Here is a 14,391-nt window from a genome sequence, read left to right as displayed (position 1 = left end):
TACGTACTTACTGGAACATAACGTCAGCTCTAAGATAAGTGTTCTCGTTAAGCAATTCCACAGTTGTTAATTGAGAGCTCTAAGCCTATACCATTTTTGAAGGAGTCTATTGTGTACCATATGTACATTGATATCCAACCGAAACAAATTCTAGTCCGGAACCGGGAATTGAACCCAGTCACCTCCAGCATGATTTTGCATTATTACTGTGCCTTTACAGATTGAGCTAAAGGAGGCCCATTTTGTTTCCGCCAGCTATAAGGCTTGAATCGTGGCCAAAGCAGAGCCTTCAGTTTTAAATGCTGACTTGTGTTCAACCTGTAAACACGGTAACTCCAAATGTTGAACGTAAGTAGGTACGCGTGCATTTTTGTAACGAAAAAATTGGATCAGCTTGAATAAGGAATAGCTATGCTTAACGAAGAATTGCGCCTCAATTTCTCTTAGGACAACAACATCGTTCTAGGTTGTTTATTCTGATATAATGGGACTTCCCTCCTCCGGTATTTTAGATATTCCGGTAATCTCGACGAAATCATTGACGACTCGAAGGCTTTCGGATAAATGAATGTTTCCATTTTCATCGATTTGATATGAGAAAAAAATCATCAATCATCGTTTAATTTCGCATTGTCATTGTTTGTTTTCGCTTGCATGTCTGCCTAATAGCGATACGATCACATTCGGTAATAAGAGACGCTGGCTTACGAACTAACGATCTTAAACGGAGAGACGGGGTGGGGGGAGGTATTAAAACAGAAAGCTAAAAACACCCCTTACGGTTGGGTTACGTTTGAGTACTTGGATGGGAATTGAGTTAAATTTTAATATTGGTTAATATTGCTTACCGTTCTGCTTTTCGAGACTAACTACAAAGGGGCTTACTGTTTCAAACCACATAATAAATAGATTAGCTGATTAACGTATACATATATGTTTGCATTACTGTAACGAAACTATTTTTGTTTCTATGTTTGGGTAAAAATATCCGAAAAAATTATAAATACAGCTTGTCTTTTGTCAGCGAAGGCATGATAAAAATGTCCTAAAAAGTAGCCATTATAAAATTGTATAAAAAATGGGATTAAGATTCCTAACACAGAAATGCACGTTTGAGTCCTATAACAAGCTAAAATTTTCCGAGTTTTAAATACTTCAGTCACAATTTGCTTCAGTTGTCCTTGAAAGCTCAACTCGATTTGTTTTGTGGAGTCTTTCAAGGCGAAGGCACTGCATATTGGTGCATATTGTCTTAATTTGTTCGATTTGTAAAATGTTCTACCTAAGAGCTAATGATGGCCTTAAACCGATGTTTGCGTGTGTGTGTGTGTGTTAAAAAAATCGAATGCACGTGTGATTGTTTTGCTGATGTTCATCCTTTTGGTGGACGGTGCGCGCCTGATGGGGTTTACACACGCTAGAACATGGTTGTACGGTTTGATTTTACGAGAGGCGATGTCCAAGTTTTTTTTTCAACTGGCTTCAGTATGCGTAGGCGAGTTGCACAATCAGGACATGAATAGGTTGGGCAACAGCTTGTATTGTGTGTTGGGAAATTGCAGAAACCTCTTCAGGTTGAAAATCGAGACATGCAAGATTTGCAAGGTTGTAGCGTGTGTAGGCCCCATGAGTTACCTAAACAGCCTGCCACCCATCAGAGTCAGGTGTGCGCTTCTCCTTCGTCTCCGCGCGCAAGTGCACACACCATTGCTTCCGCCGCCGCCGCATTCGACGCCATTGCCGCTCTCTCAGCCACTCCCGCGGTCAAAGAGGTTGGACCCCGCCTTACGCGGCGTTGTCCATTGGGCCCGGCACCGAACTTTGAACAACTGAAGGCGCGAGATCATTCGCAGTAGCTCTTCAGCTCGGCGAAGGAACAGCTCTTTTTGCAGCATTCATCGTAGATTCCGGCGCGGCGAACCCGTCGGTGAGCCGTCGATCGGGAGTACGGAAAACCGTGGTTACCGCTGTCCGGCAGGGTAGCCACTTCAACTTCGACCTGCGACTGAGGCTGATCGGAGAGGTATTCTGTAAAGAGGGAGAAAGGTTAGGATTAGTTGTACAAACTTTGTGTACGTGACTTATAGTACCTGATCGATGATGGCTCATCATTGGGTAGCGTCCTTGACAGAGCATTGCCAACGTTTCTGTCAACTTTCGGCCACAGTACCGGGATCGGGTCATGTGATGTAGCAGTCCGTCTCCGTTGCTACCAGTACTGGTCGGGGCAGGCAAGGGTGACGCGTGGATTCGATTTACGAAAAGCGAACACAGCGTCACCTGCATCACAATCATCAGCATGGTACTGCATAGGTTGATTGAAGCGGATCGCATCTGAAATAATGACCGAGATAAGAGAGAGAACTTTATTAGATTATGGAGTATGCTACTGTGAAGGTAATTCAGATCGGAAGGGTCAAACTTTGATTTACGACTGGTTTAGGATTGGCCCGGCACAGAGTCTGTCCAAAATAAAGAATGAATCCAAAACCAATGTTTATTTACATGACAATCGTGAAGGTGAATATCTAACCCTGAGTCATTCGGTGCGGAACTTAAAAATAACATCCCGGAATCAACAGATCAACTCTTCTCGAAGAGTACAAACAACGAACCTTTCGATTCGTTATTGAAAGAACGATTACCCCTCGTCGTATGGCAAGATCATTCAAAAAGGGAAAGACGTGCCCTAGCCAATGGACCGTGCTAACGAGAAGCATTGAAATCACTCGTTCGACGCGTGATCAGTCGTCGCTTGTTGGTGAGGAAAAGTAGGCGAGACGGGAAGGCACTCGTTGGGTTGTTTACACATGGTGACAACGACGACTACGACTACGACGGCCGGCGGCGCGGGGTGTGTATGCAACACAGCCTATGTAGATAGACAACGTCAACATGAAAACATAGGTGGTTTGTTTTTGAAAACTGACTGTCTACGCGCGTGTGTGTGTGTGGGTGCAGAGGTGAAAAAATAACAAAACAAAAACAAACACAGCCGAATGCTGCAGCTTGGTCAAAGTGAGGTTTTCAGCGCACGTAATACCACCGACCGGATCGAACTGTGTGCTACGAGTGCATCCGGTAGGGTTACCATTGTACTATGGATGGGATCTATATTAGATTTTCACTTATCAAGTATTTTCAAATACGATAGGTAGCTGTATAGCGTTTGTAAAACGTTTAATAAGCATCAGATGAGTAAAGAAGGCAATTTAGTTGGCCAAACTGGCTTTGAAAAGGCCTAAAAAGGCCTTAGCAACGGACAAGAAAGTATTTGAGTACAAGAGCGGATTGATTGGTTTTGAGCCAAACGAACTGTCAAAGCTACACACTATGAAAAATTCATGCAAATTTCGGTTCCCTGAGACCGATACATGTATGCGGCCCTTTTGACATAAGAATCAGTTGAAAGAAACAAGAAAATCTATTCAATCAAACGTTCCCTTCGTCGAATTGCTTATGTTTCGGTTTGAGAACACTTAATTTTACATGAAATGTTTGTTTACGTTCCATGATTTACGTCCAATATGGATTACGTCTCGTGTAAAAGTAGTTATTTTTAAGTGTGGAGAGCCAATCGAGCAGTGCCTATCTTGATTGCATTGGCAGTGCTTGTTAGAAATCACCTAGGCATAGGTTGCCAAGCCAGTTTGCTTGAATCCGCCCAGCTCTTTTACCAGACCGTCTGTAGTAATTCAGCCAAAGGTTGAAAGCCTATTTAATAAAGAAAACTAACTAACTAACCTCTCTAGAAATTATAACTTACAAAAAAGCATTAAAATGTAATTGATCTAATTTATTTTTAAAAAGGGTGATTTTTAAGCAACCTGTAAATATCGCGTTTATGAGATATCGATGTGATTTGTGGAGCAAAATGTGCATAACAAGAAGTATTAAAGTCGGTTCTATGAATTCACATTCACAAAAAATTGAAACACCCTAGATCAATTCAGAAAAATTGTTCTAAAATGAGAGCATTAAGAGATAGAAATATGGATAAATTTACTTGAAATCAAAGCTGCAACTTTGCCAAAGTGCATTTTTTATCTTATTTCAAAAACAAGAAAGTTAGTTTTTGAATATCCATTAATTTGAGGACGAAACAGCCCCTTCTTTTGGCCGTTTTTATTAATTATATAAAAATGGTCAGAAGAAGGAGAACAATGTGCAAAAAAATCACCGAAAACACCAAGCGTCTGAAACTAAAAACGAATTCACTAGTCTATTGTCTTGACACTAGGAAATTGACAAAAATCGTAAAGCAAGAACTTTTGTTGTTTCTATTTTTATAGAACTCTATTGAATGTCATCTCGATTGAACGTTTGGTTCCGGAGATATGTCCAAAATAGTGAAACTCTCAAGCAACATTGCAAGTTTTATTGAGGTTTTAAAGCACTCTACAAGTCTAACTCATGGTCTGCAGAACCCTCATAAAACCCGAATTTTTACATGCACTAAATCAGTAATGCTCGCTCATTTTTATTGGCGATGGCTTGACCGATCTGTGTGCAACCAGTTACATTAAGCAAGTATCTATTTCTTATAGAACCCTATTGAATGTCATCCCGATCGAGATATGGTCAAAATATTGAAATTATGCAAGTAATCAATAATACTCATTTTTTAGTGTGTTGATTTAATTCCATTTAATTCCGTTATAATTGCTTATCTTTTGACAGATACGCATATTTCGTCTGCTACTTTCAGACTTCATTAGTGCCAAGTATTGAACACCACTAATAATACTGACTCACTTTTTCCGGCGATGGTTGTACCAATTTGAGTCTAACCAATTCCATTTTGTATCTACACCCAACCGGTGGATGTAAGATTCGTTTACAATTATGTGGGATTCATAATCAGAGGATGTTAGTGGAGACCGCATGAACCGAGGATGCGATATACCTAGCTGCGGTCCAATGCAAGAAAATTGGAGACCGAAAAATGTAGAGTGTATTAGTGAGGTAAATTTATTGTGTTGAAAAAAAATAGGAATTTGGTTGCCGACTGGACTCGAACCACGAACGTTGCGATTATCAGACCCGTGCTTTCTCCACTGCTCTCTCCATGCTCCTGAATATGGATAGCCTAAAAGCAAATATGAAGCGCTCATTTTCTCGCATGCTCGACTTCGTATGCTTTTTCTGCTGGAGAGATTCGAGACAAGACAAGTGTGTGCGTCGTTCTACAAGCTTACTGGTATAGTCGAAAGCGTAGATGGAACACGAAATAAAAATGCTCGACTTCGTATGCTTTTTCTGCTGGAGAGATTCGAGACAAGTGTGTGCGTCGTTCTACAATGTTCTACAATGTGCGTCGTTCTACAAGCTTACTGGTATAGTCGAAATATCCACGCTAACACGAAATAAAAAAAGACAAAAAACCATTACATCGCTTGCATGGTCAATTCCTAACATTCGTTGCGATGTTCATGAACAGAGGATGATAGGAAACGGAACTAACATTTATTGTAATAGATTTTTGGTTTGCGTGTACCTCCCATACAACCGCAATGATTTGCCGATTGGATATTTAGTTCCGGAGATTTAAGCAAAATATTGAAATTTTGAAATAAATCAGTAATACTCACCAGTACTTTGACTATATGTTTTGTATTACTTCTGCGTGAAGTCAACGATTTACATAGTTGAAGATGCTAATTTCAAATAATAGACTAAAGTGGTAATTTTTATACGATAGATGAGGAGATGAAAGTATAGAGTTGATAGTTCCGTTTGAGTACGGCAGTGTGAAGATTGCATATAGATATCGGTAGAACTGTTTCAAACACGCAGTTGGTACTTGAGCGGTCGGTTCTGCCAGTGGTGGCCCCTCACCATCCCTCTCCAAAGGGGGAGTTTGGTAAAGAGAGATGAAAAAATCGATTTGTACCTTCCTTAAAAGTTGTCCTAGCTCGCTATTCTAATATCTATATGCAATCTTCACACTGCCGTAATCTAACGGAACTATCAACTTTATACTTTCATCTCCTCATCTATCGTATAAAAATTACCACTTTAGTTTGTTATTTGAAATTAGCATCGTCAACTAATACTAACACGCTTTTCTCGGTGATGACTCAATAGATTTGAGTGCAACTGAATCCATTTTGTTTGTGACTATCTCCCATAGAACCTCACTGAATTGCTTCCTGTTCGAGTATTTGGTTCCGGAGATATAGCTAAAAAAAAATTGTAATTTTCCATCAACCAACCTGGCTGAACCGATTTGAGAGCAACTGGTTCCATTTTGTTTATCTACCTCCCTTAGAATTTCCAATCGGACATTTGGTTCCGGAGATATGACCAGTGAACAGTGCACAGTGAACTGAACCTACCCAAAAGATTCCGGGGGGGGGGGGGGTGGGTACTGCGTTGGGAGTGACAAGTTGACAAATGAACAACGTTGATCGGTTTCATGTCGATGTTTCAACATGTCACTATCACTACCACTACCATAGTTTACCCATTTTTGGGTTGGTTCAATTCTACTCAAATTTGGGTTCTTCTAAAATAGTGTGTACAAAAACAATTACGGCTATATGAGCAGGAATTAATATCTCAATACCTTAAATTGGTATGGATGCGCCTGCCATCCCGAGCAGGAGGAAATAACTAATGAATACCTAATTCTGATCTGATACCAAAATTTTGTATTGACCAGCATGGCATAAGAGGTGAAATACTAAAGAATAATACCAAAAAGATACATGCCAAATACTTTGAAAATAACAAAAGGTGATATGTGGATACCAAAAGAATACCTGTTTGGTATTGTTTTGGTATTGAATTATCATAATTTGGTATTGGAATGGTATTGTAGGAACATTTTTTTTGATATTTTACCTCTTATGGCTCATCCATACCAATTTGAGGTATCGAGGTATTCGTTCCTGCTTGGAGGCGAACCAGCCCAAGGCTGAAAGCCTCCCTAATAAAGATAAATAATAATAATAATATTCGTTCATGCTTGGGATACCAAGGTATTATTCTTTGGTATTTTTCCTCATGCTGATCGAAACCAAATTTTGGTATCATATCAGAACTAGGTACTCATTAGTTATTTTCTAATGCTTGCGTTTTGGGAGTTTGCTTTTGAAAGAATGTGTAGCCGGCTCTGAATTAATGTTCGGAAGTCTGACTTCCGGTTTCCGAACCTATTTCCGAGTTTTACGGAAATCATGACTTAAAGATTAGTGGCGCCGGTGGTGTAGTGGTAAGCGTGATTACTTCTCACCCCAGCAGGCCTGGGTTCAATCCCAGTCGGCGCCGCCGGGATGTTCTGAGGAATAACATCTCTGATCAAGGGAAGTAAAGCCGTTGGTCCCCGGTTCATGAGTTGATGGGTAGTAGGGTCCAGGTGTGGGAGCTGCCTCAGTAGCATTGGTGCACAGCACGGAAAACAAGATCGATTGAAAATAAACCAAAGCAAAAAAAAAATGACTTAAATATTATTGGTGTTGATATTGTTGGTACTTTCGACAGCTCTTTTGCAATGCTACCAGTGGTCCAGAATGGGAATTAAGCAAGACAAAAGTCTTACTACCTGGCCAAGTCTTGTTTTTTTTTCGATTCTACTCTCAATCCCTTTCCACTTGTGTTTGTGTTCGTCACCAAGCTTGGCAATGAAGTGGCTTGATTGTTTTCTACTGATATGTTTGCTAACGATGGTGCCTCCAATGCTGATGTATGCACTGTTACTGCTGTGTTTACTGGTACTGGTGTATGTTTCCTGAAATAAAGTTCTTCATTTTGTTGGTTTTTAAATTGAGTGAATACACTCGCCATGCTAGAAGCACCAATGTTGCTTGATTTCCGTTGGGGTCACTTCGCGTTGATATGCTCCGGGCTGCCACATGCAAATTCAAATTTCTAGCTAAGACCGGTGTCGACCAAAGTCAATTCAGAAAAATTGTTCTAAAATTAGTAAAATGAAAGAAGCTTTGTTAGGGCAGGAGCGTGGTTTTCCGGCGGGGTATTTGGGATCACACAGGGACACTAGTCACTAAAAAACGGAACGAGAAAATCGGCGGAGTAGGCACTCAAGATCACTAAAACTTTATTTTAATTTGAAACCCGATCTTTATTTCTTGGCTATTGGAACTTTACTAACTCATTTTTATTCCCTTAATTGTCTATTTGTGTTGGAACATTTCATCAAAACAACTTGCATACAATATTGCCAGTGCAGTTCTAGAACTGCCAGCACTGCCTGCCTTTATTGGGCAACAGTAAGTTTGAGAACTGTCAAGCTTTTTAAGCTGAAAAAGTTCACAGAAGACACAAATCCTCTACAATTTAAGACAAAAGGACTAGGACTTTTGTCTTGCTAAACTTCCATCTTGTACTTCAGTGAACGGATGGTATCTCGTAAATTATCAGATATATCAATATAATTTTCTCGACAAAAATGTGTATTTCAACAAGCTCTAACAATCATCTCAAGGTAACTTTCACGGCAAAATAAAAATAAAAATGTTAGAGCCAAGAAACTGAATTTTTCAGGACCACATTAAGTCAATCAAGAAAAAAATGCCCCAAAATGAGAACGGTAAGAGATAGATGCAATGTTTCCTATTCAAAGTAGCCTAAAATCATCTCAACCACAACTTTGCTGAGTAACATGCGTTTATATTTTCAAAAATATAAAAGTTAGATTTTATATATCAATAATTTGAGGATCACCCTACTTTAAAGAGTGGTCAAAAGATGTAACAGAAGACGCTACACCTCTAAAACTTAAGATAAATGCACTAGGACCTATGTGGAATGCTGTTTACACTATTTGCAAAAAGTATTTTTATTGCCCCAATGCTTGCAATGTTGGCGCTACTGATATATACATATGATTATGATAGTCTGATTTTCAAGTTTTTGAAACACTATTAAGCAAGTGATGAATCAATTAGTTCCACCCTTTTAACGAAAAATTAGTTGCAAATCCGACGGTAGTTCAACGAAATTTATACGTTGACCAACATCGCAGCGATTAAGAGGTAAAAATATGATATTTTTTGAATAATTAAGCATCTCTCACGTGCGTCATTCTAGAGGTAGATTTAATGGTGTGTTGCATAACACAAGCAGATATATTTTTTGGGTGTATCATTTGACGTCAATAGAACTATTACCATATAGCAGATAAACATCAAATATACGAAAATTTCATGACTAGATCCGTCGTCGGTGTATATTCACATATACCAATCAACAGCGAAAAATCATCAACAAATTAGCCATCTGTGTAATGGACAGCTCTTGGTTTCCTGTTTTATGAGTTGCCAAAAGCAAACGCCCGCATAATTTACGTGGGCATCAAAGTCCACAAATCATAAACATACCAAAGCTCTCGAATCTCACCTATAGAGAACATAGGCAATCAACCGTTTCCCAAAAGCGACAACCCTCGGTGCACTGCCGTCTGGTTCTTGGTTCGTATCGTACATAGAGGTAACCGTTGATTCATGCACGCGTATAAATAATTCTCAGCCAACAACAACAACATTGACCAACCGATCCGGTGTCTCCTACACACTATGCTGAAGAGTGCTATAAATAGCCAGCAACACGCTGCGCTTGCTAAGATGCACGGCTTCTCTATAAGCTATTACAAGTCGGTCGGCGCAGAGGCTCAAAGAGCCAGAAATAGAGCCGTTTGTCACACGATATGTGCACATAAATATCTAAAAAAATAACAAGCATCTGTGAGCATATGTGTGCGTGGGAAGAAGCTCGGCCATAAAACTAGCTTTCCATGTAGAGTCAAAAAGATATGGCATAATCTCGAGGAGACACGGCGGAGCATAGGCCTTCGTAGATGTGTGTACTTGTTGCCCCCCCCCCCATACCTGCGCGCGATCCCGACTCCAACTCAATAATTGAACCAGCAACAGCGTTGATCGAGGAGACGACGACGACGACGACGACGGCGACATTCGTCTCGAGAATATCCAGATAAAAACACCAAAGGCGAAAAATCTAGGTCATTGTACATTTTTCTCTTTACATATTCCGCTCAGCTGTTTTGCCTTGGGTTTAATGGGTTGTTGGTTGTTTACATCGTCGAGCAGCTGGTCTGGAGAGAAGGGCGTGTATGGTTGGGTCTGTTGCAGGAAGAAGTAAGCGGAGGTGAGGGGTGGTGTATTTGTACATTAATTTGCAGTTCTCGTCTGCGTCGATCCACTCCCCGCAAATGCATCATGGTCGATCGGTCGGGGTCGGTGGTGTGTATTGCACACATAATAATTTGTGTGACTGTACCTTTGTTTCTGCCTTCGGATGGGAACTCCGAATCATGTTTCCCAAGAGAAAAACCCGAGCGAAACATAAGGTAAAGAGTCTGACTGGTTGATATCTTAATGCACAACACACGAAGGTACGTAAGACCCGTCTTGGAAGGGTAAGGAATGAAACCTGTATCGGAACGAAAAAGTAAACAAGAAAAATGCCGACGCTGTAAGTCGATGATCGATGCGGGGTAAACGACAACCATAACGACAACAACAACAACAACAACATCGTGGATATCATATACAAATCAAATCAGCTGGGTAAACAAAGCCTATAATAGTCCAAAGCTGAACAAACAACAGCAAATTTAACCCTTTGGAACGTTTTATTTTCTGTCATTTAAACGTTTTCCCATAAAAGCATTTTCTTAACTTATTATCGTTTAATCCGGCGGTGGGGCTTCAACAGCCACTACAAGAAGTACATAGGCATAGCCATTAAAATAAACTTCGCAATTTTGTAAAAGCGTTAGTTCAAAATACCTTTATATATGATAAAATTGTCAAAGTCTTATATTTTTTTTACAAGGTCTCCGAACCTTGAAATTTGTTTGAGTTGTGGAAACATGAAGGTTTTTTGTTAAACCATTGGATCGAACGTCATTGAGCTGGCTTGGGTATGGACACACATATTGGATAGTGAAGATTGATCTAATAATGTTTGAATACTTTAATTTAAAGACATAGGGGAATTTACGTATTCTCGGCAACGTAAGCAGCGACCTTCTTTCTATAGCCTTTTTCTCTAAGGAACGCATACATATGCAGTATTGGTTTGTTTACAATCTTTTGCTGCTAGCTGCTCTAACAATTTCAGTCGAAAGAATTGTCGAAAACTGTTTTGAAACTCTTTTACAAAGCTCCAATCTTCTCTAGTGAGAGCGAGTATTGTCGGCAACCAGTTTTTCTTCGGCAACCGTTCCATTTGAACTGCATGTAAATCTGCTGTTCTATTATCGGCAACTCGAAATCAGCTACAATTTGTAGTGCGTGTGTTTCATTTCAAGAAAACCTTGCTAGATTGCTTTTTCTCAGTGGTAAAAATATAGTCAAATTGAAGCTGAAAGCATAAAGAATCGTTTGCATGCATTCAGCGAAGTTTTTTCGTAAGAAAATCCAGTGAAAATAGTGTTTCAATTTGGGTTGCCGAAAATAGTCTGGCATGCCGAAGCCGTCATTTCCCCTATTTGCAAGAAAAGCACTTCAAGATCGCGGACATAGAAAAAGGTTTGATTATTGCAGACACAATCTTGAAAATTGTGATGATAATTGAAAAACAATTCGTTTGATGATCCAATGGATTCTACAAAAAAAAAAAACTATTTACGGGAATTTCGAGTAAAAATTCTTGTTCATCGTTAAGAGAATGTCAAGATGAGCATTAAGAAGAGACATCTAAGTGAGCTCTTACTATAATACCTATCATGCTTGGGATACACAGTTTTGGTCACGAACTCATTTGCTAATAGCTTTGCACATAGTTCTATTTAAAGCAGTCGATAGAACAGAGTTTAAGCTTGTTATAGTTCCTTAAAAAAAGAAGACTTTAGTTCTAGTAATAAACTGTATTTGTTTTTGCGTTGTAAAAATGAAGTGACAAATTCTCGCTGCATATCTCGGACTTTAAGCGTAAAAATTCATTAGTGTTGATTCAAATGTTAAGATTTTACCTACTCTTTGCATACCCAAGCAACACGCAAGTTAATATAACCTTTATATAACAGAATTTGGTTGTAAATAAGTTTACTCAACATAATTGCATGAAAATGTGTTACTTGGGTAGCTATGATTCTAATCTATCAATTACTTTAAAGAAAACAAATTTCAACAACTGAGTTAAAAGTTATTAACAAATGAGCAGTTGGTGTGCACAACTGTGCATTCCAAGCACGATACCTATAGCATTCTAAATAGAATTCGTGTTTTGCTATACGCAACACAATTCTCAACTTCCTTTCTACTGTATATAAGTAACTGAAAATAATCCGGTAGTAGAATTAAATCATAAAAAGGAAAAAAGTCTCATAATATCATTAAAACATTTCTAAGTTATTCTGATCAGATTTAAAAAAAAATCCCAGAAGAATTAAAAGGAACAGGATGTTTAACAAACATGTTAATGATTCTAAGAGATCCAAATAACATTCCATAACATTACATTATATGATTTCTGAATAGAAATTTATCAAAATCTCTGGGAGCATCCTAGAGAATTATGCGAAGAATTATTGGGATATTTTGAAAACAATTTAAAGAGTGTTCCGAGAATAAACTTATAGAAACTCCGCGGAGAATTTCAAGGCAATGAAATTTTATTCAAAGACATTGAATCGTGAAAATTATTCTATTTGTGAAACTGATTGATTTTCTGAAAATTTCTGAACATGAAATTGATTTTCAGCATACAGTCCTTTTAAAGAAGTATTATGAGCGTATTTATGCTTCAAATTTTGAAGAGTACTAAAATATTTCAGAGCACTAAAATATTTCAGAGAAAAATTCCAGGAGAGTTTGGAAAGAATTTCAATTGTTTCAAACTACTCGACAGTTCCAGAATTTGACACTGTCAAAAATGTAACTGCAAAACGATCAGCGCAACGCACACGATCATTACAACAACGTAATCCAGTGTCATGTAACGAGTTCGTTGCCACGTAACGTGGGTAGATCACCTTTTCGTGGTACGTTACGGGATGTAAGATCTACCACCGATTTCTAGTCCTGACTACTTCAAACTAGGGGAACAGGATTTTTTCAGTAATCCAAGGAACACCTCTTAGTCCTTGTTACTTTTTATGCCTTGTTGATAGTTACAAGACTCGGCTTTGTCCACCGAGGATGATCTTGAAACAAGGAAAAAATGAGTTAGTTAGTCTTCATCTATGTGATTCTCAATCTTCCATTCGTTGTTCCCTAGTTTGAAGTGGGTAAGACTAGGGTTCTGATGCATGGTCATAACCGGTGTCATTCCTTAATTTTGTTGCTAAGGAATCCAATTTTGACTGACAAGGGTTGAGGGTGTTTCAACACTCCGAAGGGTATAAATAGCGGGACCAATTAGAGTCGGATCCTTGCGATAAATGCAAGAATGACAACTGTAAAAAAAATCGAATACTTCATCATTTATCAATAGTGATGGAGTAATACGACATGCACTAAACTAAGGACACGGGATATACCACAATAGATCAAATTACTGGTCGCAGTGGTGTTAGGTCCCGAACAGAGGAAAAAAACGAGTTCGTGCCACTAGAAGAGGTCCCGGATGATTCTGCTGCCGAAACAAGCAGGGTGGCCACTGAATCGGGAACTATTGAAAAAAAAAGATCCAGCTATGTGTTTGGATACCAATAATTTCAGAGGCACCTCATATCATGAGAGAATCTCTGAGAGACGTTATTTGAATTGTTGGACAGTTGTACATCTTCATAATAATACTTGATCATCCTGTAGTATTGAAAAAATATCCAAAGAATAGTTGAAGATGCTAATTTCAAATAACAGACTGTAGTGGTAATTTTTATACGATAGATGGAGTAGATGAAAGCATAGAGTTGATAGTTCCGTTAGAGTACGGCAGTGTGAAGATGGCGGGGGGACACACCCCTCACCATCCCTCTCCAAAGGGGGAGTTTGGTAAAGAGAGATGAAAAAACCGATTTGTGACTTCCTTAAAAGTTGTCCTAGCTCGCTATTCTAATATCTATATGCAATCTTCACACTGCCGTACTCTAACGGAACTATCAACTCTATGCTTTCATCTACTCCATCTATCGTATAAAAATTACCACTACAGTCTGTTATTTGAAATTAGCATCTTCAACTATGTAAATCGTTGACTTCACGTAGAAGTAATACTAAAACATATAGTCAAAGTATCCAGAGAAGTTTTATAGATCTCTGATAAAAGATGTTTGGAAAAATTAATAGTCATCTGGTTTCCTAAGAGATGTCTAATTATGATGCAGAATAAATTTATTTGCTCGATAAATCTATCGACTTCGAATAATCATAGAATTCCGTTTCGTCACCTCGTTTTCCCCTGGCCATATGCCATCTATCAGATTAGAAGCTCCACAAATACCGTATGCGTGATAATGTT

The 14,391-nt window shown here is 38.9% G+C and overlaps 1 protein-coding gene across 1 annotated transcript in view; it reads right to left on the bottom strand.

Annotated features, from left to right (window-relative positions):
• Positions 1 to 597: 597 nt before the first annotated feature.
• Positions 598 to 14,391, bottom strand: part of LOC135703192 (LIRP-like) — a 152,606-nt gene continuing 138,812 nt past the window's right edge. The window contains exons 3-4 of the mRNA XM_065224317.1: positions 2,091 to 2,334; positions 598 to 2,028 (exon numbers count right to left, since the gene is read on the bottom strand). Coding sequence (XP_065080389.1) covers positions 1,844 to 2,028; positions 2,091 to 2,334 — 429 coding nt within the window. The 3' untranslated portion in view covers positions 598 to 1,843. The remainder of the gene's footprint in view (positions 2,029 to 2,090; positions 2,335 to 14,391) is intronic.

The sequence above is a fragment of the Ochlerotatus camptorhynchus genome, unplaced genomic scaffold, assembly GCF_037179485.1.
Source record: "Ochlerotatus camptorhynchus isolate MF236.1 unplaced genomic scaffold, CSIRO-AGI_Acam_v1.1 ptg000209l, whole genome shotgun sequence".
NCBI lineage: Eukaryota > Metazoa > Arthropoda > Insecta > Diptera > Culicidae > Ochlerotatus > Ochlerotatus camptorhynchus.
Note: the sequence above shows the minus strand (reverse complement) of the source record. Positions and strands in the feature narration are given on the sequence as shown.